Raw genomic sequence first — 25,386 nt, 5'->3', positions numbered from 1 at the left:
GGATTCTAAGCAGGATTTCTGCAGGGGTCTTGCTGCTACTACTACTGCCAACCAACCTCCCTCTTGCACATACTTACACCTTCCTATGAATATAAGTTGTAAAACACACATAAATAACACAATAAATAAATTTAAGAACCAATACTAAAAAAACACACACCATCACAGTGGCATCCAGAGCAAAGACTCACTTGCAGAAGGACTTTACATTAGTGCAAATCTGTTGCACTAGGCAGTAGTGCTATGTCTGGAGCTTCAATTCTGACTAGTGTGCAACGGTCTGTGACAACTTCATTCATTTCCATGGAAACTTTTGTGCAAAGAGCACACTGTTGCACAACAGTGCTCTTGTGCAATCACAATTTTTAGCACAACTAAGCCATCCTCTTGGATGAGCAATGGCAGATTACCATATAGGCAGCTGCCTACAGTGGAGTCCCCCCGCCCAGACCTTGGAGGACCGGACAGGGTCCCCAAGGCCCATGGGTTAGAGTGCATCTGTTCCTAGGAGCAATGTGAGTGTAATTTCGGAGGAAGGAGTAACTGCACCAACCCATGTATATATAAAGTGCAAGTTAGCTGGAACTAATTTATGCCTGTAGTGATCAGCCACCCCTCCCCTAAAGAGTTAACCAGACGTGAACCCTATCCTGACTGACAGGCTGGTGAACTCCAGGGCTCAGCCAATCAGCACACCAGGTGGATGGGACCTAGAGAGTCATTGGGAGGAAGGAGAGTTTTCTTTGTTAGAAAAAGCATGCTGGGGGTGCAAGAGGAACACATGTGGCCAGGGAGGATGGCTGCTGGAGGATGACTGCAGTTCTTGGAAGATAGAATTGCAGGAGCTTGAATTCTCATCCAGGATTTGGTGAGTTCAAGACAAAGGAAGCCAGGGCTTTGACTTTGGGAAGTTTAGTCTAGGGAAAGTTTGTTTAATCAGAATTGCATTAGGCTTTCTATTTCTTTGTTGTGTGCTTTGTATATCCCTAAAAATGTTCTATGATTGTTTACCTGTAACCTAACTAAACTAAGAAACACTAGCCTTCGCCCATCCAGCCAGGGTGTTGCAAAAGACTATGCAAGCTTCTAAAGGTGCTTTTGTATTTCCTACATACCAGTTCCTTGCAACTGGGTAACCACAATTTTTAAAGCTTGCCACCCAACATCATTCAGGGTGCTTTTTGAAATATACTTGTAACCTACTGACTATTTTTACCTGTAACTAAAAGCTGAGAGAGCCTCTGATGGAAGCCATCTGTAGCATTTGAATGAACTTGTTTTTCTTTTTATTCTTTTCTTTTACAAGCCTCTCCAAGTGGAGTTTTTAATTCAGGAGAAAAGGGAGGCTAAAAGGCAGTCTTACTCTGGTGCAATCACATCCTCAGACGTTCAGCAACTACCAGTTTTCTTGTGTAGGCTTGCACGTGGAGATTTTTTGTACTTTTCCAATAGCAAAATAAAGAGAGTTTTCTCTGGGATTCCACCTAAGCCTGGTGAGGGGGTTTCAAAGCTCTATCAGTAAGTGGGTGGTGGTGGCAGCGGCAGCCTTTAGAACCTACAAAAAATTACAAGAAAGTTTTAGGAGAGGCCTGAGCCGGAAAGCTCAGCAGGGATGATTCAGCATTTTTCTTCTTCCCCTCACATGAGCTTACTCTCAAAGGCTTTAATCTGCTACATGCCCTATCTGATTAATTTAAAAAGAATTTAGGCACAATTAACTTTTTCTTGATCAAGACTCATGTGAATCATCACACAAGTTGATTTTACAATTGATTCTGAGAGCAGAGAAAGGAAGCAAGGAAGGATTCAGACCTTTACTTTCAGAGTGGGCCTTCAATGCCAAATATTTTTCTATTTCTTTCCATTCCTTCCTTCCACAATTTGGACTCATAATTTAGGGACAGGAAGGTTTATGTGGCTTTAAATGTCTGTTATATGATCAGCAGCCAATTGAATCAATTCATTGTCATACTATATTGTTCCAGGTTTTTGATCTAACCCATTCATGCCGGTTGCTCCATGAAGTATACCTTTCTACAGAGGAAGCGCCTATTCACAAAAACCATTCCTTACTGGTATCAAAGAATTCAGTGAAAGATTATGTTCTTTGTGCCTATAGGTTAGTATGTATTCATTCACTGTATGGAAATGGATTATTAAAACTCTCTTCATGAAAAGGACCTCTGAATTAAGAAATTCTGGATTTACAGATTGTGACAGATTCCAAGAAGAAAAACTTTGTAGTTGTGGGACCTTAGAGTCATTACTTCATCATTTTCTCATTGCTCTCTGATATCATATTCTTCCTTTTTCTGCCCATACTCTTCAATCCTGTACTACTTGCCTTCTCCTGCCCTCCTCTAAATCCAAATTGCATAACAAGGAATGAAGTTTTCAGTGCACAAAAACAGATTCACATAATTTCCTAGAAGCTTTATACATTCTGAGATCTGGAACTTGGGGGAATACAATTCACAGATTCCTGCACCTGCCTGTTAGGCAACTGGCTAGCAACCAACCAACCAAATATAGCAATGGCAAGAAAAATATATAATCTGGGGAAAGCTTTCTATTGGCTACAGGACCAGTGAACTTGAAAAGGAATGTATTATGGGTAGAAAGATTTCTGAAAAAAGGAACCTTAGTATTGTTGAAGTTTGGAGGGGCTAGATTCCTTATCTCCCCCAACTGCAGCAAAAGTGCACAAGTGAGAAGAGCACTGCTAATTAAGAGTTGCTGCAGACATGGAATTAAGGTTCAAAGTAAAGAGATTTATATAGGGAAATGCATGCTGGATAGAGAGGGAGAGTGCCTACATGCTTAGCTGCTAGCTACATGAGTTGCAGGGGAAGGAAGAAGACGGAAGTATTTCAGGTGAGAGATGAAACCTGAGAGTACAGTCTAACAAAGGGGAATCAGGTCAGACACAGGGAGTGGACCAGGGTGGCCGTGTTCACCCCTCTCCCCATGGCCCCTCGGAGTGGGAGAGATAATGAAGAAAATAGGGAGGGGTGAAGCTGGGGGGCCCTCAGAAACTGGGGGGGGGCTGGATTCTTGGAACCCATCTGCTGCCTTTGGAACTTCTTCCAACAAGTATATCTTTAGGTTTTTAGGTTTTGCTCTTTCGATTTTTCTTCTTGTTGGCTCTAAAAATTCAGAACAAAAATTCTTGTTGCTTTTCACCACTTTTAGAGAGTCACATGTACATATATGCAGACCAAATGTGGCTTTATCTGAGCATGACTGCTTTCTATGAACTTGTTCCATAGCATCAGAGCTCCCATAAATATTTTCTCCCCTCTCTTTTGCAGGAGTGGAAATGAAGCCATGGTCTTTAGTGGCAAAAAGGGGGAAATAGTTGCTATATTGAAAAGCCAAGAGCCAATGGCAGCTGCTGAGGATGTGGCTGTAACTAAGGAATATTTCCTGGTGATTTTCAGGTAGTGAATGTTCTACTCAGACACTAAAGAATAACTCTGTTCTTTTAACCAACTGGATCTCTACCTGCCACTGCATCTTCCGTGAAGAATTCTTAGTCTATGTCCTGGGACTTGGTAATAGTTACTGTAAGAAGTCATTTAGATGATGTGGTGGTTCTCTCTGTAAGGAAGATCACATCCCCAACAGCCTAATTTTCACGCATACCTATTTCATGGCTCTTCGGATTGATCTCCTTTTAAAAATATTTCCCTTTCACTAGATCTGAGATTAACGTGAATACTAGAGTTATCTTTGTTAACCTTTCAGAATCCTGATAAGTTTTTCAGAAAGCTTATTAGTTTGAAAATGTCCAGTTTAACAAGCTACATGGCAGCTCTGACATCGACTCATTTTGTGGGCTTAAGCAAATTACTATCAGCTTCAGTTCCCCCGCCTACAAAATCATTTGTAGCAAGCTTTATAAACAACATTTTATTGGCTCGGATACCCCACTATTGTGTTACCCTTCTCACCGGTGGGGTAAATTGCTATTAGTGATTTTTGGTACAAATGGTCAACAAACTATTGCTTATTAAGCTTGCTACAAATTAGAAGTAATAATTAGTCTTTAGTCTTTTTCAGTTAGTACTGCCACTGATTATTACTTCTAATTTGTAGCAACCTTAATAATCAATAGTTGTTGACCATTTGTACCAAAGATCACTAATAGCAATTTACCCCACCGGTGAGGAGGGTAACACAATAGTGGGGTATCTGAGCCAATAAAATGTTGTTTATAAAGCTTGTTACAAATTATTTTGTAGGCAAGGGAACTGAAGCTGATAGTAATTTGCTTAAGCCCACAAAATGAGTCGATGTCAGAGGCCTCTTAGATCCAAGTTCAGCTTACTAGACCTTCACTGGCTCCTGTAGACATATTTCCACATGCTTCGTAACACAACTGCATTTTAGACAGACTCATTAATGGCAATTCTAATATCTATTAACCCAAACCATCCAACACTCACTCTTTCATTGCAGGTGTCCCTTCATGAAACAGCGGGAGATTGTGCATATAGAGCTCTACAGTGTCCACACCTTTGCCTTTGCTCACAGCCTGAAGGGATGCTGCAATGATTATATTCACATTTTTGCTGTGAATCATTTGGGCTCACACCTGGTGGCATTCAGCCCCATCCCAAACACCAATACTACTGAAATAATATCATGGAATCTGGAGTCCGAAGACCACAAACATTTGGCTAAATTTTCTTCAGTGCCAATTGATGGTGAGCAACTGTTCTAAGGAGCTCAAAACTCTATACAGCAGTGGTGTTTTATAAGGGTCTAGAAGCAAGATGGATGCACCAGTCAACAATGAAAACAAGAGAAAAATATCCAAATACAGAGGCAACTTGAATATAGCAATAGCAATAGCTCTTACATTTATATACCGCTTTATAGCCAGAGCTCTCTAAGTGGTTTACAATGATTTAGCATATTGCCCCCAACATTCTGGGTACTCATTTTACCAACCTCGGAAGGATGGAAGGCTGAGTCAACCTTGAGCCCCTGGTCAGGATCGAACTTGTAACCTTCTGGTTACAGGGCAGCAGTTTTACCACTGCGCCACCTGCCAGGATGTAACAACTATGTGACTCCAAAAAACATTGACTCACATGCTGTGTAGGGCAATGCAGGCAGTTCAGTATCACCAGTGCCACTGTGAGTATTTAAAATACCACCCGCAGTGTTGAAGGACAGCCCTGTTTCACTGCAACTTAAAATTGCACAGTCGCAGTTGCACAACACTACACCCATTATTTCAAGTGGATGTAGCATCACACAACTACAACTGTACATTTTTAAGTCACAGTGGAGCCGGGCTGTTCCACAACACCACAGGCGGTGTTATCGACACTTGCAGCAGCACAGGCAGGGCTGAACCATTTGCATTACCCTGTGAGCCATCCAAGTAGGTCACCAGGAAATGATCATTTGAAAAACAGAGAGATATCTGTATACTGAAGTGTGTATCAAATACATGTTGACATCAATACGACACAATTAGTTAAAATGTAGACCAATTTCTTCCACAGGCTGCAAGAAAATGGATCAGAAGGAAGACGAATAAGGAAGAAGATGTAGGGATTATAGAGGATGAAAACCCACTGGCTAGAATATCAAAATGATCATGCTTATATTTACATACACATTGATTGTTTTAAAAACCATTTCTGTTTTAATTTTAAGAAGAGTGCTGCTCATAAAATATTAGTCAATTTTTGTTTTTAAAGCATTATGAAAGTTAGAGCAGTAGGGACAATATTGAAACTAGCAAAATGTTCATCATTATGACAGATGTGGGTCAGATACATTGTAAGGGGCTGAGGAAGAGACAGTTCTTCCCTGTTTTCTCTACTACCTCTGTGGAAATTCTCACGCTATACTGCTGCTGCTGCAAGAAGGGAAGTCAGGCAGAGAGACACAAGTCAAGCCTGGGGGCAATACTAACAACTCCCTCAGCCATGCTAGCGATCAGGGATACAGTTACCTCTCAGGTGCCCCCCTCAGTTTGCTGAGTCCACCAATCATAATGCTTCACTGCCTTTCGCTTTGAACATCCAGTTTTGGAGAAGACTGACAAAACAAAACTGACCTCTCTGGTGCTCCTAGTCTCAGGCTTGTGTCATGTTAGGAAATCTATCTCTGGTAACAATTCTCGCTGTCCATGCTGCTGTGAGATCTATAATTGCTTTCCAGATGCAGCAGGAGGCCTACTGTATTCGTCCATCAATGTGGTTCCAAAACCATCTTACTTTTAGTAACCCCATACTAAAGCATGACAAAAGCAAAGTGCCTCTAATTTACCACTGGAGAGTCTAAATTTGTATCTGGAATTATATCTGGGGTTAAGGGAAAGGGCTTTCAGCTCGTAGGTTGTCTGGTACTTCATTTTAGAAATCAAGCACTATCCAGCTTCACAAATAAAGTTACCTTTCACAGGATCATGAGCATGTGTTCATACTGCTGTACACAGAAGATACAACACTCAGGTGATAAAATTATCATAGTTGTACTATGGAATGTTGGGATGTGATGAACAATGTTACAAAGTGTTGTTTTTATATTATTGTAACAATGTAGGTGTATGCTCTGACCTTCGATACTGTTTAACATTCTGTGATGGAGAGAATTACCTTCGATCATGGAACTTGGCTTCCAGGATCAATGACCAGTCTTTGACTGTCTCTGCAAACAAAGGAAAGAAAACAAATGGTATTCAGAATATTGTGACAATGGAGAGCTATCCCAGGTAAGAAGAATCAAAAAGACACACTTCAAAATGTGTTAAACACCGAGCAACATTTTGTTTTAAAGCAGATTTAATGTTTTCCGTGCAATTAGAAAAAATTCAGAGGTCTTGATGCAGAAGACTGGATTGTAATATTTCAGTTTGACTATAAACCAAAGAGGCACCTTTTAAACGTGGTGATTCTTTTTTATTTAGCAGTGGGAGAGTAACTGGCCCTACCCACCCCCAGCACAGTACATCCAGTGACTGTTGCTGGTGTCAGGCCTTATGTTTCTTTTTAGATTGTGACCCCTTTGTGGACAGGGAGCCATCTAATTTATTTATTATTTCTCTATGTAAACCGCTTTGGAAACATTTGTTGAAAAGCGGTATATAAATATTTGTTGCTGTTGCTTGTTTGTAAAGAGAGTGCTCTAGGGATGGCCACCTCCCCTCACCCATTAATAATCCTGCTCAGACCTCCTCTCGGTGTTTTCTGAGATTTCACCAGGTGCTGCCCAAATACTTGAAAGCTTATCTTCAGAACTAGACATTTAAAAAATCAAAGCAGAGATTGCTATGCGACTCTGCACTGATGCAGTGTAATCCTGCAATGCACAGCACTTTTCAGGCAATATACACATGTCCACATGGTAAAATATAATGTAATTGATACATATCAATGTTGCAGATAATCAGGGCATCTAAGATGAATAACTATGGTTCAGAGCTATCAATGCAGAACAGAAGTCAGAGGGAGAACAATTCTGCTTCAGTATCATTCTGTACCACAGTGATCTTTTTGTATTAGATGCAAACATAACTCATGCAGTTTGTCCTTCTTGTTCATCTGCTGTGTGTTGTTGAGGTGGTCGTTAAGATGCAGGGATGTCTTTTCATGTTAATGAATCGGTCAATAGGGGTGCAACTTATGACAGCATTGGGGAACAGCCTTGAGGGCAGAGCATCAACCAATTGCACAGATTTATATTGCAATTCTTAGCCTAATTCCACAGCATGAGACAAGTTAAGAACTGCCATGTAAAATTAACACCCATCTTTAAATGCACTAAAATGTTAAAAAAATAATAATAATAGAGGTGTGTTCTACAAGTAGCGGGGAACTACCAGGAATTCCTCCTCCCAGCGCTGGTCTTGTGGTAGCAAGCATGACTTGTCCCCATAGCTAAGCAGGGTCTGCCCTGGTTGCATATGAATGGGAGACTTGATGTGTGAGCACTGCAAGATATTCCCCTCGGGGATGAAACGGCTCTGGGAAGATCATAAGGTTTCAAGTTCCCTCCCTGGCTTCTCCAAGATAGGGTTGAGAGAGATTCCTGCCTGCAACCTTGGAGAAGCCGCTGCCAGTCTGTGAAGACAATACTGAGCTAGATAGACCAATGGTCTGACTCAGTATATGGCAGTTCCCTATGTTTCCTACCATCCTATGCACACCTCCCACTGGCCCAGAAGTAACATTTGCAGAACCTTTGCAACATATCAGTAACAATGCTATTCATTTCAATCTCTCCCAAGGTATGCTGTGTGCCAAAATAAGAGTCCAGGAATCATAACAGTGTGGAACATTGTGAAATCAAAGTGTAAACACAATGCTGTGAGAGTGGAGAGAGGGCTAATAGAGAATACGGACATTGTGCTGGTTCGAGACATGAAACTTTTTGTCCTTACAGACAAAGGAGTGGCCTCCTTTGCAGATCCCCCACAACCCATTTTCCAGGTAACAAACATAGTTTTGTTCTGAAAATACTGATTTTTTTTTCTTTTCAGTTATTGGCAGTAAACCAGATACTGTTAAGAAAAAGTAACTGTTAATTTCGCCCTGAGCCAAATTAGGAAGGGCGGTATAAAAATTCAATAAATAAATAAATAATATATGTTATTCCTTACTGAAAGCAGAGATGTGTTTTGTGACATTCCAGACCCTGTTAGTATATGATCTCCTGAAAAAGAAGTACATAAAGAAACAAACAGGCCTTTATATCACTCCTTGCCCACATAAAGAATACAGGATCCTTGAAGGAGGCCTTCTACTTGGTCTTTCAGAGAACAGGTAATGTTTTTGCAGCTCATGAGAAAGTAATATAGTATTTTGTTGTTGCTTTTTCCCACACTGTGCACAATTTACATTGGATTACCTATGGTCAAATGAGATGTTTTGTTTGTTATGTGACTGGGACTAGAATCTCTACCAGAGCATAAGTTATAGGCGAACAACCTGTTTATTTGTAATTGCAGAATAAATTATAATCTAAAACAGATTGTGTTTAGTTTCCTTGTATGTCTTTAGATAAAACAAATACTGCAATCTTTTTGTAGATTTAGAAAGTCATTTTGTCAGAAGTCCTGTTTGCTTTTTCTTATTCATAAGTATGCTATATTTTCAGAGACCATTTTATCACCTGGAATTTGGAAACTGGATTTATTAAGCATCGAATAAGGGCAGAATACAAGGACAAGTTTTGTTTGCAAGCTGCTCAATCTAGTTATTCCTTGTCCAAGGAAAATATAAAGCTGTACAATGGAATCTTGTCTAATGGAACAACAGGTTTCAAACATTTCATTCTAATATAAGTCCATATAGTACTGCTGCAACAGAAAATGATAGTGTTATAAGGATTAGCAATGAGCAATAGGAACAAAAGCATGCACCGTATATTAAGATAATTCCTTGGTAAACACAAGAGGATATTCTTAAATTTACCCTGAACATTCTGTTTAAGTATAGAGCAGAAATTAAGCTATGAAGTAAACTGTAAGACAAATTAAGGTAAGATTATTACCTTATTTTCATGTTGTGTGGAAACTCAAAGGCATGTACATACATACCAGAGATACAGAATAGGATGCAAGGTTTTTTGTTTTTAAAACCAGCTAGTTGTTTGAGTACTGTGGTGTGTGTGTGTGTGTGTGTGGCTGGCTGAACTTGATTTCTCAGATGTAATCCAGGGTCAGAACTGCTAATTTAATTGTGAGCTACTTTAGTAGCTGGATAGTTTACAGCAATTCACATGGGATAACATCCTCAGTTGTCCTTAGTTTGGAGCAAGAATGCTGGTCCTGGAGTTCAAGTTCTTGCTTTGGAGTAAGAATTCTGTTCCAGGACAGTTGTGGATGCTACCTGTGGTTTTGAGAGCTAGAATGTTAAACAGCTCATGGCTTTTAAAAATGCTGATTATAAAACAGCTTTCCTGTTACTGTAGTGTTACATAAAGTTTCCTATTATTTTGTGTTTTAAAAACATACTCTGAGTACAAAGATCATGATGATTACTTTATCACGATACTCTCACATCATTTTAAAGAGGTTGCTGCACTGAATCTTTTACCCATTTTTATTTATTTATTTATTAGAAACATTTGATATACTGCCCACTCTGAGGACTCCGGGCAGTGCACAAAAACATTCAAAACAAGACAACATTAAAAATTACCTTCTAAATTAAAAACTAAAGTAACTAACAAAAAAGGGGAAAAAACAAATAGGTAAACTACAGGGCAAAAGCCTGGCGAAAAAGAAAAGTCTCCAATAGAGATTTAAAAATCAGTAAGGAAGGGGCTAAACAAATCTGAAGGGGAAGGGAGTTCCAGAGAAGTGGGGCAGCAAATGAAAAGGCCCTTTCACAGGTCCTAGCACCCCAAACGTCTCGGAAATCAGGGACCGACAAAAGGGCAATCTGAGATTATCTAACCTGCCAGGATGTAACTGGATGTGAGAGGTGGGTCTTTAAATAGACAGGCGCCAAACCCCACAAGGCTTTCAAGGTCAAAACCAGGACCTTAAATCGAACTCGGAAGCGAATAGGCAATCAGCGCAATGACTGCAGGAGAGGTGTTACCCTGTCATATTTTTTGGCACCCATGAGTAGGCGAGCCACTGCATTCTTGACCTGTTGTAGCTTCCCAGTCGTTCTCAAAGGTAACCCTAGATAGAGAGCGTTACAATAATCTAAGCTGGAGATAACAAGGGCATGGGTCACTGTCATTAATGCCTGCCGATCAAGGTAAGGGCGTAATTGGCGAATCAGATGAAGCTGGGCAAAAGCATTTCTGGCTGCAGCCTCCACCTGCTGTTCAAGCATGAGGCGTGAGTCCAAAAGGACCCCCAAATCACGAACAAGCTCCTTTGGGGGCAGCACCACCCCATGTAAAACAAGGTTCACATCCAGCTGTTGGCATGGGTGCAGGGGCAGTACCATGATACTTGTAACTAATGACAACATGGGCACTATCCAATAGGTACTTTTTATACCAGCCCAGCCCATAAAGCACACAGTTGCATTTGTGATGCTGTGAGGGTGAGGAGAATCCCTTGCCCCCATTAAAAACAAAATGTCAGTTTGAGTGCTGGGGAGATGTGATATTCCAGCAACAACAGTGCTACTTTGGGTGAAGGTACTAAGATGCCCTGCAACAAAAGAACAGCTATGCTTTTATTGCTCAAAATCCTTCATCTCCAAATTGTCTAGAGAGGTTTATTCCCATTTGCATCAGAATTACCTTACCAAAGCATGACCAAAAGCTATGGCCAGGAAGGATCCACAGAATTAAGTACAGCACACTCACAGAGCTATTGAAATGTATTTTCCTGCAAACGTCAGCACGCTCATGTGTACATGCACACTGACTGTAAAACTGAGGGGAAATTCAAAATCAGTTTGTAATTTAGCATTAGGGTTTATCATTCAAAGTAAAAAAAAATTCCATTGAACATATGCAGCCCTTTGGGTGAGCCTGAAGTAGCACTTTGGGTCTGGGCCTAATCTCCCATCTGTAAATGTCAACATTAATTTATATCTAATAATAACCAAAACACCCAAGGTGATTTACAGCTATTTAAATCCTCCAGTAAAAACAAGTTGTATGCATATTATATATATTTATATCCCTGATATGTCAGCATTGTGGCACCCCTGGGAAAAGCGAAACGAAACGAAGTCTGGAAAGAAAAGGAGGCAGGAAAAAGCAGCAGAAATTATGATGGAGAAGCTACAAGAACTTGCTAATGAGAAGAGCCACGCTATTGACCAGTACCTTCTGAGTGGAGATGAGCAGGTGAGAAGCAGTGTTTCAGCACTGTATATTATTTAATGCCAGTGCCTTTCAAACATGGTATATGTTAATCCATTTCAGATTGTAAACTTTTGAGTAATGAAGTTGTGCAACTACTGGAATCTCAAGCATGTATGCCTATAAATTAAGGAGTCAAATGCCAAGCAGAACCCTGCTGATGGAAATGCAGGGCACACATGCCCTCTCCGTCCTTCTCCAAACCATGTCTGCACTTGCTATGAAGCTCAGAGAAGCTTGGTGGCTACTAGTAATAGTATCAGTGCTGAAGTGACTTGCTCCTGTTATTTTTTAGCAGCCATGGAACTTGTCTGAGCTCCATAGCATAGCATGGACACAATTTGGAGGACCGAATAACCACATGCCCCACATTTCTATCAGTGGGGTTCTGCGCAGTATGTCAGCCACCATATTTTAACATGTTGATCTGGTTTGGATGATACTCTGAACCAACTGCTGTAATCATATGAGAGAGAATTATATGGACATGTACATCTCCCCTCACTTGCTGTGTCATTGCCTAAGTGCACAAGTGGTAATTCATCTGAACCATACATTGAAGGGTGGTTTGAATGAACTCCCCCTGGCATAATTGGATGATGAGACACCAGATAGTGGGGGAAAGACACATTCATGCCTGCTCTCATCCTACATACATTGAATTGGGCTAGTCAGCGTATGCCCAAAGATACTCCAGTCATAAATGATGAGACTGATGTAGTAAATAGTGAGTAAGAAACTAGATATTCCTCATGTTGTCTGTTTATTTAAATTTACAATAAACAGGGGCAGGGTTTTGTTGTTAATTCTGTTTTATGATGCAGAGTATCTTGTTTTCTTTTATAGACTTAAGCATTATCATTATTATTATTATTACTAGCTGAAGTGCCTGTAAGAAATATATATATACTGTATATATATTATTTATTTATTTATTTATTTTCCAAATTTGTACACTGTCTCAAACTTCCGCCTCTGGGCAGTTTACAACAACATAAAACAGATTAAAATGAAAACCATAACAATTAAAAACCACAGTCCAGTTAAAAAGCTTTGCTGAAAAAGTATGTCTTTAGAGACTTTTTAAAAGTTGTCAGAGATGGGGAGGCTCTTATTTCAGCAGGGAACACATTCCAGAGTCTCGGGGCAGCAACAGAGAAGGCCAGTCCCTGCATAGCCACCAGACAAGCTGGTGGCAACTGCAGACGAAGCTCTCTAGAAATGAAAAGCAAGGAGTATTTTTGAGTTTTCTCTATGAGTCTACTCTGCAGTAAGGGGACCTGAGGGAAAATACTCCCTTTGCTCATAGCCTGGCTCTGCTCCACTTCTCTTCCCTGCTGCGCAGTGCGCCCTAGTTGTGTAGCTCTCTTTGCATTCATGTCTGACATTACTGTACTTGTTATGCTTATCTAATCAGCACATCCCCCTCACAATAGTTGTTACTGTTTGAATTTTGCAGGGTTTTTTGCTTGCATTTAATTTGTAATTACTTCTTCATAGTAGGGACTGTGTAGTCTGCTGAAATACTGAGATTCTGGGTTGGTGACTGTTGTTGGTTGTATGTGTCATGTTTTTTTGTTATATATTTTCCCCATTGTAGGCAGCTGTATGTATTTTTAACTGTGGTTTTGAGCATTAGTGATGCAGTTTCTTAGATGGTCAGTAGATGTCGCTAGCTGACATCAGCAGTGTGAAAAGGAAAGGTGGTGGGGACCTGAAATATAGAACAGTAGAATACTGCTGGCTGCTTGCTTTTCCAGAGGAGCTTCTCTTCATTGAAACGGTGGCATTTATTTTAAGGTTAATTTAAAGTAACTTGAGCTTCTGAGGAGGCGCTTTTCTGTAAGGGGATGAAGTTTACGTTAAACCTTTAAATGTTCAGGAAGGGTGGGGGTGGGGAGTATGGATTTTGGAGCAAGTGCAACCAACTCACATTTGGAAATATGTTAGATAGCTTGGACAATACTGTATATAGAAAATATATGGGTGGATGCATAGCGCTTTATTAGTGCGAGTATTGAACATGGGTAGCATTAATATTAAAGTGGAGTGTTTGGCTATGGCCCTGCTATATTGGTCATCTTTTATTTTTAAGGAGTGTTGCCATTGCATCACTCCAGGAATACTCCTACCTTTGCAAAAATGTATTAATCCTCAAAGGGCATATGATGCAGTGCAGAAGAGAGAATATAACTGCTGGTATATGAAGAGAGTAGGATTTCTGCCAGACCCTCAGACAAATAAAGGTGACATCATCACTTCCAAAGTCATCATCTGGCCAAAGTCTGCCATTTACCCTTTAATTTCTGTATAACAACCTCCTTTGGTCACTTACTGTAGCTTTGCCTGGCTCTTAGGCATTCGGCTGCTTTCTGGAAGTTAACTTTTTCTATAGAGCTGTTTGTTGCAGTTGTATAAAGATTATGAAAAGAGAATAATTGAACTAAACCTTTATTTTATTAAAGCACTCAAGTATCTGACCCAAGATCCAAATAACCATTCCCTTATTTTAGGTAGCTGTTTGTTCTTACTACGCCCATCACTTGTCAGTGTTCAGCTTGGAAAGCATGTCCCATATCCATACACTTGAGAGTAGAGAATCCATGCTTTTCTTACACAATGCCAGCTTGACCTACAGTGGCCATTATCTGGTGCTCTCCAATTACAGCGAGGAGGAGAAAATCAGCTATGTAACACTGTGGAATTTAGCTACAGGAAAGGTACCATTTCTAAAATATTTTTTGCAGGGGTATAATAGTCAGCTTTTCAGTTGTGGAATACCCCCCCCACCATATGACGTGGAATAGTTACAAGTGAATGGTGAATGGTTTGCAAACAAATGAAACAAATGTGATTTGTATTGCTGTCCTCTCCACTTAAAAGCTCCACTTACAGCATTTGAAATTAGTTATGGAAAATATTCCCAGTTTGAAAAGTTCTGGGGGTGATGTTTTCTTGTCACCCATCCTCCTCCAAGCCAGGCTTCTAGGCCGTCCAGGCTTCCTTCAGCATATGATCTTCCATGAATGGGATACTGACTCCTGGGCATGCAGGCTCTTCTCTAAACTTTGGAAGTACAAAGAGGTAGAATGTGTGCCCTGCTAAATGAGGGGGAAAGCACCTTTTAAAGTAGTGATTCTCTTGTATTTAAGCAGGGGAGAGAAACTAAACCTATTCAATCCCAGCACCCTCCAGTGGTTGTTGCTGGTGTCTACCTTGTTTCTTTTGAGTTCGTGAGCTCTTTTAGGACAGCTATATTACTACTTTTTCTGTGTAAACTGTTTTGAGAACTTTTGTTGAAACACAGCATGTAAATATTAATAGTAGTAGCATTAGCACTGCCAACAAAGCACCAGAAGAATGGGAAATGCAGGAGCAACATTTTTCTCAATGAATTACTGCTGCTATTTATTAATTATTATTATTATTGTTTAATAATTTATTTATTTACACAGTCAGACAGATATTATTGACTGGTTTGTTTTCTCCAGACATCGAGTCCTTCCCAAGGACCTGGGATGGCTGAATTTTATTATCAATGTTGTTGCTGTTATTATAGATATCGTCGCAGAATATAGGCTGTTCCCAGTAAAGTTGCTTTTTGTAATTGGCTGATGATGCTTTCTGTGACCCCTGTGGTGTTGAGGTGCTCTTCAAGGTCTTTTGGGACTGCACCCAGGGCGCCAATTACCACTGGGATTATTTTGGTCTTTTTCTGCCACAACCTTTCAATTTCAATTTATAGATCTTTGTATTTTGTGATTTTTTTCTGTTTCTTTTTCGTCTATTCTGGAATCCCTTGGTATTGCTATGTTGATTATTTTAACTTGTTTTTTCTTCTTCTTGACTACAGTATATCTGGTGTATTGTGTGGCAGATGTTTGTCTGTTTGTAGTCAGAAGTCCCATTATATTTTTGCATCTTCATTTTCTACATTTTTTTTTCAATTTTATGGCCCCGCCAATCTTTGGCTACAGGTAGCTTGTATTTTTTGCAGATGTTCCAGTGTATCACCCCTGCTGCCTTGCCATGCCTTTGTTTGTAGTCAGTCTGTGCGATCTTTTTACAACAGCTGATTAGGTGGTCCACTGTTTCATCTGCTTCTTTACAAAGGCGGCACTTACTGTTTGTTGTTGTTGTTATTATCATTATTAATTCGATTTCTATACCGCGCTACCAAAAATGGCTCAGGGCGGTTTACACAGAGTAATAATAAATAAATAAGATGGATCCCTGTCCCCAAAGGGCTCACAATCTAAAAGAAACATAAGACAGACACCAGCAACAGTCACTGGAGGCAATTGGCAGCTATCTGTATTTGCTCACTAGAAAGGCTAGCCCTACACTCCAGAATAAGTGATCTGTATGTTGGAGGTTAGCTACCTAATGGCACAGTGGGGAAGTAACTTGCCTAGGGAGCAAGAAGCTGTCAGTTCAAATCCCTGCTGGTATGTTTCCCAGACTATGGGAAACTCCTATATCGGGCAGCAGCGATATAGGAAGATGATGAAAGGCATAATCTCATACTGCTCAGGAGGAGGCAATAGTAAACTCCTCCTGTATTCTACCAAAAAAACCACATGGTTCTGTGGTTGCTAGGAGTTGACACTGACTCAATGGCACAATCTTTCCTTTTTTTCGCTTTAAGTTGGTCTCTAAAGGCAGAAGAAAACAAATGTTATAATTTAGCAAATACTTAATAGTTTTTTTCCACCCTCTCCCTGAACGTTTAGGTTAGGAAAAGATTAAAAAATGAGCCAAATGTCTGCTGCACAGCCATTACTGCTGATGCTGGTAGAATAATTTTTGGAGTGATGCTTGAAAACAAGTAAGTACAATGCCAAGTCTGATAGTTTTTCATGCATACAATATGTTTGTGTAGTAAATCCTTCAGTTCCTTTGAGAACAGATTGCTAGTAGAGTTTTGGCATCAAAGATAGTTAGAGATATTTGTAAGACCAATATGTCAAATTTTAGACTTTTTCAACCATAAGATCATGAGACAGTCAAGCCCATGTTGCTTACAATAAATTGAAATGAATGTGAAGAATATAGTTAGACAAAGTGATTCTTTGAAGTCCAGAAGCAAGTGGTAAGAAAAGTGGATTCCCTGGGGAATTTGCTGTACAATATAGGGGTATGGTTCTTGAAGATCTTCCCCCCAGAATTGGAATATACACATTGTCAAGCCAACAAAAGCAATCAAATGCCACATTATTGTACCATAGATTGGTCTCTATTGGCTATATCTCTGTTATTTATTATCTTCTAGCGGCCATTCATAGCTTAAATTAAAGGTAACTTTATGCTCTTGATTTTCATCTAAGGTGCAAATTGATTTTTTTAAAAAACCATTAATGTACTGTATGCAAATGTGCTATATGCATGATATGAGAAAGCCTGTCCATTTTTTTGTTTTTTCATTTTACTGTATTTCTTTTGGGTTTTTTGTTTTTTTAAAAAATGATTTTAACTTCAGGAATTGTAAGCTGCCTTGACTATCCCGAGAAAGATGGGAAATATATATATGTCTGAAAAAAAATGAATCAAACACTTTTTCTATATGTTGACACACTTTGATCTTTTATTATTTATTTTATCTGTAGTACATAAATACCATTCCGTATTTATGTTCAGCACAGAATGGTATCATGTTTATTAGCAATTCAGTTTCTTTGTAAAAACAACAACAACAACAACAAAACACTGCAAATAACTCTGGACTTGACAGTGGCATACTCTGCATCTCTGCCAGATACAGGGGTATCATGAATGCATGGTGGTGCTTATTACAGACAAAGAAGTATTTCACAAGTGTACCAAGGGAAGATAGACAAAGATGCTAACTGCCTGTCACTGCTTTAACGAACTTGAGTCTAATACCATCTGCATTTATAGCAACATGACCTTGGCAATAGGAAGAGTTACCTGCATCATAACCATTCATTTTTTTAAAAAATACACTATGTGGCTAAAAAACTTGTTCTCATTAACAACCTTCAAATGTGCCCTGGCGCCCCCCCCCCCACACACACACTCCGGTACATGCTGCCTGTAGGCTTTCAACAGCTTCTTGGATAAGAATTTCTCATATCTGGACTGAGCACAGTAAATGCACCATATACAGAATGAAGAGAGCCTGAGAAGCCATCAAATGTTCATCTATTGCTCATCACTCATGTTTACCTTTCACAGTAGCATCTGTCATTGTTGATCCCTACAAATCATTTTCAATTCATGCTATGTCAACTCCACTGTTTATTATGAAACCACCTATGCACATGTTTGTATGTTTCCTTGTTTTCATATTTATTCTCTCTGTCCCCACCCTCACCCCCACATTTTTCAGGAAATTCAAGGCAGCTTACATCCATAAATTAAAGTGTAAAAATATCTCTCAAATAGAAAAATACAAACACAGCACACAGTTTGAATATACAGAACATTATTATAAATTGTATATTTACCACATTTGTACATCTCAAATAAACTGATCTTTTAAAATCAATGTACAGCTTATATTAAAAATAAAGAGCATAAATTACCTTTGATTTGAGCCGTGAATGGTTGCTGTATAACTGTTACTAACAGAAGAAGAAACTTTATTTATGATCAGTGATCAGACACACAAAAACCAAAACACACCTGGTAGCATTATACAACATGTAAGAACAGCCCTGCTGGATCAGGCCAAAGACCCATCTAGTCCAGTATCCTGTTTCACACAGTGGCCCACCAGATGCCGCTGGAAGATTATAGGCAGGAGCTAAGTGCATGCCCTCTCTCCTGCTATTACTTCCATGCAACTGGTACTCGGAGACATCCTGCCTTTGAGGCTGGAGGTGGTCTATAGCCCTCCGACTAGTGGCCATTGATAGACCTCTCCTCCAATGAAGTTATCCAAACCCCTCTTAAAGCCATCCAGGTTGTTGGCTGTCACCACATCTTGTGGCAGAGAATTCCAAAAGTTGATTATGCATTCTGTGAAAAAGTACTTCTGTTAGTTGGTCCTAAATTTCCTGGCAATCAGTTTCATGGGATGACCCCTGGTTCTAGTGTTATGTGAGAGGGAGAAGAATTTCTCTCTCTCCACACCATGCATGATTTTATAGACCTCTATCATGTCTCCCCGCAGTCATGTTTTTTCTAAACTAAATAGCCCCAGGTGTTGTAGCCTTGCCTCGTAAGAAAGGTGCTGCTCTAGGCTCCTGATCATCTTGGTTGCCCTCTTCTGCACCATTTCCAGTTCTACACTGTCCTTTTTTAGATGTGGTGACCAGAATTGTATGCAGTACTCCAGGTGTGGCCACACCATAGTTTTGTATAAGGGCATTATAATAGTAGTTTTATTTTCAGTCCCCTTCCTAATGATCCCTAGCATGGAACTGGCCTTTTTCACAGCTGCCGCATGTTAAGTCGATACTTTCAATGAGCTGTCCACCACAACCCCAAGATCTTTCTCCTGGTCAGTCACCGACAGCTCAGATCCCATCAGCGTATACGTGAAGTTGGGGTTTTTCGTCCCAATGTGCATCACTTTACACTCGCCAACACAACCGCATTTGCCACTTAGTCTCCCACTCCCCCAGTTTGGAAAGATCCTTTTGGAGCTCCTCACAATCCGTTTGGGATTTCACTACCCGAAAGAGTTTGGTATCATCTGCAAATCTGGCCACCTCGCTGCTTACCCCTGCTTCTAGATCATTTATGAATAAATTAGAAAGCACCGGTCCCAGTACAGATCCCTGAGGGACCCCACGTCTTACTTTCCTCCATTGTGAAAACTCTCCATTTATCCCTACCCTCTGTTTCCTCTCCTTCAACCAGTTAGCAATCCATACATGTACTTGTCCCCATATCCCATCGCTGCTAAGTTTTCTCAGGAGTCTTTGATGAGGAACTTTGTCAAAAGCTTTTTGGAAGTTCAGGTATACTATGTCAACTGGATCACCTTTATCCACACATTTGTTGACACTTTCAAAGGACTCCAAAAAGTTTGTGAGGAAAGATTCCCCTTTGCAGAAGCCATGCTGGTTCTCTCCCAGCAGGGCCTGTTGTTCTATGTGCTTTACAGTTTTATCCTTGAGGATGCTTTCCATCAATTTGCCTGGAACGTTAAGCTAACCAGCCTGTAATTTCCCAATATATTTCCCAAAACACAATATATATAATAGGTCAAGTTAAAGATAATGATACTTCTCGCATACAGAATCAAATGAAATCTCATTGGAGGTCCTTTGTTGCCTTGTTTTAATAGCTGCCAAACAAAAATTAGCTACCTTTCGGGTAGTGTCTACAGTATTACCAGAGAGGAGAAATCGTGTGTAATAAGATTCATCCCTACCTGGCCTCTTTCAATAACAGTAGTGTAATCAGCCTGGCATGTGAATCTGTAAAAGGAACAGTACAGGTGAAACTCGGAAAATTAGAATATTGTGCAAAAGTTAATTAATTTCAGTAATGCAAATTAAAAGGTGAAACTGATATATGAGATAGATGCATTACATGCAAAGCGAGATAAGTCAAGCCTTAATTTGTTATAATTGTGATGATCATGGCGTACAGCTCACGAGAACCCCAAATCCACAATCCCAGAAAATTAGAATATTACATGAAACCAATAAAACAAGGATTGTCAATAGAACAATATCGGACCTCTGAAAAGTATAAGCATGCATATGTATTCAGTACTTGGTTTGGGACCCTTTTGCAGCAATTACTGCCTCAATGCGGCGTGGCATGGATGCTATCAGCCTGTGGCACTGCTGAGGTGTTATGGAAGACCAGGATGCTTCAATAGTGGCCTTCAGCTCTTCTGCATTGTTTGGTCTCATGTCTCTCATCCTTCTCTTGGCAATGCCCCATAGATTCTCTATGGGGTTCAGGTCAGGCGAGTTTGCTGGCCAATCAACCACAGTAATCCCATGGTCATTGAACCAGGTTTTGGTACTTTTGGCAGTGTGGGCAGGTGCCAAGTCCTGCTGGAAAATGAAGTCAGCATCCCCATACAGCTCATCTGCGGAAGGAAGCATGAAGTGCTCCAAAATCTCCTGATAGACGGCTGCGTTGACCCTGGACTTAATGAAGCACAGTGGACCAACACCAGCAGATGACATGGCTCCCCAAATCAACACAGACTGTGGAAACTTCACACTGGTCTTCAAGCATCTTGCATTGTGTGCCTCTCCATTCTTCCTCCAGACTCTGGGTCCTTGGTTTCCAAATGAGATGCAAAAGTTGCTCTCATCAGAAAAGAGGACTTTGGACCACTGAGCAACAGACCAGTTCTTTTTTTCTTGAGCCCAGGTAAGACGCTTCTGACGTTGTTTGTTGTTCAGGAGCGGCTTGACAAGAGGAATAGGACATTTGAAGTCCATGTCCAGGATCCGTCTGTGTGTGGTGGCTCTTGATGCACTAACTCCAGCCTCAGTCCACTCCTTGTGAAAGTCCCCAACACTTTTGAATGGCCTTTTCCTGACAATCCAGGCTGCGGTCATCCCTGCTGCTTGTGCACCTTTTTCTTCCACACTTTCCCCTTCCACATAACTTTCTATTAATGTGCTTTGATACAGCACTTTGGGAACATCCAACTTCTTTTGCAATTACCTTTTGAGGCTTTCCCTCCTTATGGAGGGTGTCAATGATGGTTTTCTGCACAACTGTCAAGTCAGCAGTCTTTCCCATGATTGTGATTCCTAATGAACCAGACTGAGAGACCATTTAAAGGCTCAGGAACCCTTTGCAGGTGTTAGGGATTGATTAGCTGATTGGAGTGGGACACCTGGAGCCTAGACTGTTGAACCTTTTCACAATATTCTAATTTTCTGGGATTGTGGATTTGGGGTTCTCATGAGCTGTACGCCATGATCATCACAATTATAACAAATTAAGGCTTGACTTATCTCGCTTTGCATGTAATGCGTCTATCTCATATATCAGTTTCACCTTTTAATTTGCATTACTGAAATTAATGAACTTTTGCACGATATTCTAATTTTTCGAGTTTCACCTATATAAAAGAACATGCTGTATTGTCTCAGGCATTCCTTCTCCACAAGGACAGGTCCTGTTTGCTTGGGACATTTTATTATATCTGCCAAAAAGTATTGCCGAGGGGAACCCTTCATGTTTGGCTCTGAAGAATGCTCTGCGTAGCTTAGAAATAGTAAGTAATACTCTGGTTGGAATCAGAGATCATACTGAGATCATTTTGGCATTCCATGTCCTCTATTCTCTGCACAAGTACCTTCTTAGCTTTGGCTAGGCCTAGGGACAACAGGTATTCTGGGAACAGTCTGTAGGAGAGAAGTTACTCTCCGAGTACCATTTCCCATCTTGATCTGTAGTTATCAACCAGGACCACAGGTGCCAATTCCACAGGACACAGATTAAGCTTCACCCATCAAGTTCCATGCCATTGCCTCAAGTCTTAGAGTCTCTATCTCAGTCTTGCATTGGACACGCATCTAAGTGTGCCGAGGATTGCCCTCAAGAATTTAGTTTAAACAATCTCAATCTTCTTGTGCTTGATGTAAATTCCCAGTTGTGAGAATGAATGAATATAAAATTTGGGCCAAGAATTTGACCTCGAACAGCTTCAAAGCAGCTGGCACCAATTCTCCACTTTTACCAAAAATAATATTGAAATAGCTGCAGAACTCATCTGAGCTGACTGCATGGTAGTACTGGTATGGGGCTTCCAAGAGCCCATAACAATAAACAACCCCCCCCATATCTAAAGGCACACATGTTTGATTCTATTACCCCTGACTGACCAATTTATTGTATGACATATTTGGAAAAATCAGAATTTTTGTTTTCTGATGATTGATCTCCAACTGATTTTCCAAAGAACATTACTAATAGACATCTAGCCAATTTACTGAAGTAATTGGCCATTTTGATTCTCCCCCCACCACCACCACCACCCAGCACTTGTGAGCTTGGTAACATGTGAATTTCAAATCTGGGTGGGGAGGGGAAGAGCTTCAAGAAAACTCCCAATACTGTATCATACACTTCCCATGAAAAACCGTTTATTCCGTGACCAGGGGTGTAGCTATAATTGAACGGATGGGTTCAAAGAGCCCGGGGCCCCCAGCCCCTCCTCCCTATTTTCTTCATTATCTCCCTCACTGCAAGGGACTGCTGGGGAGAGGGGTAAACACTGTCCCCCTCTCTCCTAGCTACTCCCTTGTCCTTGACTATTGCATTAGCCCCACTGCTGCTGCTGGAAGAGATCTCATAGCCCTTCTCAGGGGCGGAGCCACCATTGTACGGACCGGTTTATTTATTTTATTTTTACATTTATGTCCCGCTCTTCCTCGAAGGAGCCCAGAGTGGTGTACTACATACTTGAATTTCTCCTCACAACAACCCTGTGAAGTAGGTTAGGCTGAGAGAGAAGTGACTGGCCCAGAGTCACCCAGCTAGTTTTATGGCTGAATGGGGATTTGAACTTGGGTCTCCCCGGTCAAAGCCCACAGGAATGTGTGGCTCAGGCTCTGGAAGAGCCCTGAGCAAACTCCCCCTGCCCACGCCTGAGCTCGAGAGAGCCCCAAGTGAGCTCTCCCCTATCCTTTTCAGGCAGTGTTTGCTGCCTGACAGCCTTTTATTTCCTTTTCTCTTCCTCCAGTGAGGGAGAGAAAGGGTAATAGATGTCAGGCATCAAGCACTGCCTGAAATGACAGGGGAGAGCTCACTCGGGCTCTCCAGAGCTTGAGGCCATGCCCCCTTTGCGAGTGTCACGCCCCTTTGCATGCTCCCTCACTGGAAGAAGAGAAAGGGAAACACTGCCTGAAAAGGACAGGGGAAAGCTCGTTCGGGGCTCTCCGGAGCCTGGGCGTGGGGAGTTCTCTTGGGGCTCTTATGGAGCCCATGCCATGCCCCGTGCATGTGACATCATGCACATGGGATGTTGCTAGAGGGGCCGCCAGGCAGGGACAGACCCAGGCCACCATTTGGCTGTCTCCATGCCTGGCCTTTCTTCAGGTACAACAGGAGCAAGTTACAATTACTAACGCCTAGTGAGGCAGTGTTTCTAATTTAGGTATATAGCCATTTGTTCATATGAGCCAGAGACCTAGTTTGGGCAAGTTCAAGGGATGGTGCATTCCAGATGGCCTCACTGCATCACAAACTGCATTTGAAACTCAAAGGAGTTTCAAAAGCCATTTACCATGTGGCTGGGAGGAGAAAGTTACAGCAAGAAACAAAAGCAGAAAGCCCTGAGGCATGCAACTACTTGCATAGTTCTCTAGACAATATCCCTTGTTATACAAGTTATTCAGATGCACCATTTTTAAAAATATATTTTTTAAAGGACCGCTGAAAACAAAATGGCTACCGTGCATGCTCAAATAGCCTCTGCGAGGCCTGGCATGGCCTAGGGCCTCACAGAAGCCATTTGAGCATGCGCAGTAGCCATTTTGTTTTCAGCAGCCATTTTAAAAATTTTAATTTTAAAAAATGGCACCCCCCTTCAAGTGGCGCCTGGGGCACGTGCCCTTCCTGCCCTATGCTAGATACACCCCTGGAGTGAACTATGAATTAATTACAGTAGTATTTCACAAAATACCACCTGCACTTTGATCGCTAGAAACAATGTTACCGTTGCGTGGCCTGCCAACTTTCCCATCTTGCAAGGGGCCATTAAACAGGAAGTTTGAACAACATGTAAACTAAACTTACTCAACAACAGCTTTTGTATACAGAGTTATTGCCGAATATATCTGTTAACTGAGTGCTACGGAACTGATGGAAATCTCTTTTTTATTATTTCTAGAATTAAAATTTGGGATCCATTTAAACACAGACACAAGTTAATTCAAGGTTATGAAGGTCTGCATCTGAATGTGAACAGTAAACTACACATATTAGAACAGACAAAGGCAATCCTGCTTGCAGGTTTGAGAATTTATGTTCTGAAATTGTAGCTTTTGGTTTCTCTCTCTCTCTATATATATATATGTGTGTGTGTGTGTGTGTATAGATATACATACACACACAAATGTTTTTGTTACTTTATGCTTGTAGCTAATTCAATGCAATTTTCTCTTATGGTGGCTTTATTTGCTCACAGTGTTTAGCTGAACAAGTGATGATTAGGGGTATGCACGGAGCCACCAACTGCAGTCCGGCATGGGGGTGGGGGGTACCTTTAAGAGCGGCAGGAGGGTTTACTTACCCCTCCCACTGCTTTCCCGCTCTGTTGCCATAATGTCCAAAGTAACTGGGGCGGCACGATGCCGCCCCTTCCCCGACGTTGCTGGGAAAACCTCCCAGCAGTCCTTTGCGCATGCGCACATCACAGAGACGAGCTCGCGCTTCACGTCTCTGTGATGTGCGCGCGCGCGCAAAGGACTACTGGGAGGTTTTCCCAGCAACGTCGGGGAAGGGGCGGCAGGGAGGTATCCTGCCGCCCCAATTACTTTGGACATTACGGCAACAGAGCAGGAAAGCAGCGGGAGGGGTAAGTAAACCCTCCCGCCACTCTTAAAGGTACCCCCCACCCCGAACCGAACCACCCAGGTCCGGACCGATCCGGAGGCCTTTTCAATGGCCTCCGGACCGGTCCAGACCCAT

General features: G+C 41.2%; 2 protein-coding genes across 13 annotated transcripts in view; one reads left to right on the top strand and one right to left on the bottom strand.

Annotated features, from left to right (window-relative positions):
• Positions 1-25,386, bottom strand: part of ING2 (inhibitor of growth family member 2) — a 38,629-nt gene that overhangs the window by 4,504 nt on the left and 8,739 nt on the right. The window contains exon 3 of the mRNA XM_053254716.1: positions 6,621-6,672. Within this exon, the coding sequence (XP_053110691.1) occupies positions 6,627-6,672 (46 nt within the window). The 3' untranslated portion in view covers positions 6,621-6,626. The remainder of the gene's footprint in view (positions 1-6,620; positions 6,673-25,386) is intronic.
• The window catches only part of LOC128326880 (NACHT domain- and WD repeat-containing protein 1-like), a 77,789-nt gene that overhangs the window by 49,586 nt on the left and 2,817 nt on the right, over positions 1-25,386 (top strand). For 5 of the 12 annotated variants that reach the window (XM_053254706.1, XM_053254705.1, XM_053254704.1 and 2 more), the window contains 11 exons: positions 1,986-2,119; positions 3,312-3,440; positions 4,462-4,709; positions 6,568-6,736; positions 8,252-8,453; positions 8,656-8,786; positions 9,121-9,281; positions 11,633-11,787; positions 14,316-14,522; positions 16,536-16,630; positions 24,587-24,708. In XM_053254706.1, the coding sequence (XP_053110681.1) occupies positions 1,986-2,119; positions 3,312-3,440; positions 4,462-4,709; positions 6,568-6,736; positions 8,252-8,453; positions 8,656-8,786; positions 9,121-9,281; positions 11,633-11,787; positions 14,316-14,522; positions 16,536-16,630; positions 24,587-24,708 (1,753 nt within the window). Of the gene's footprint in view, positions 1-1,985; positions 2,120-3,311; positions 3,441-4,461; positions 4,710-6,567; positions 6,737-8,251; positions 8,454-8,655; positions 8,787-9,120; positions 9,282-11,632; positions 11,788-14,315; positions 14,523-16,535; positions 16,631-17,074; positions 17,100-24,586; positions 24,709-25,386 lie in introns of those variants that run through there. The other 7 variants (XM_053254708.1, XM_053254707.1, XM_053254710.1 and 4 more) reach the window with 7 other exon arrangements.

The sequence above is a fragment of the Hemicordylus capensis genome, chromosome 5, assembly GCF_027244095.1.
Source record: "Hemicordylus capensis ecotype Gifberg chromosome 5, rHemCap1.1.pri, whole genome shotgun sequence".
NCBI classification, from domain to species: Eukaryota; Metazoa; Chordata; class Lepidosauria; order Squamata; family Cordylidae; genus Hemicordylus; species Hemicordylus capensis.
The sequence above is the reverse complement of the archived record's forward strand: the minus strand, read 5'-3'. Positions and strand labels throughout refer to the sequence as shown.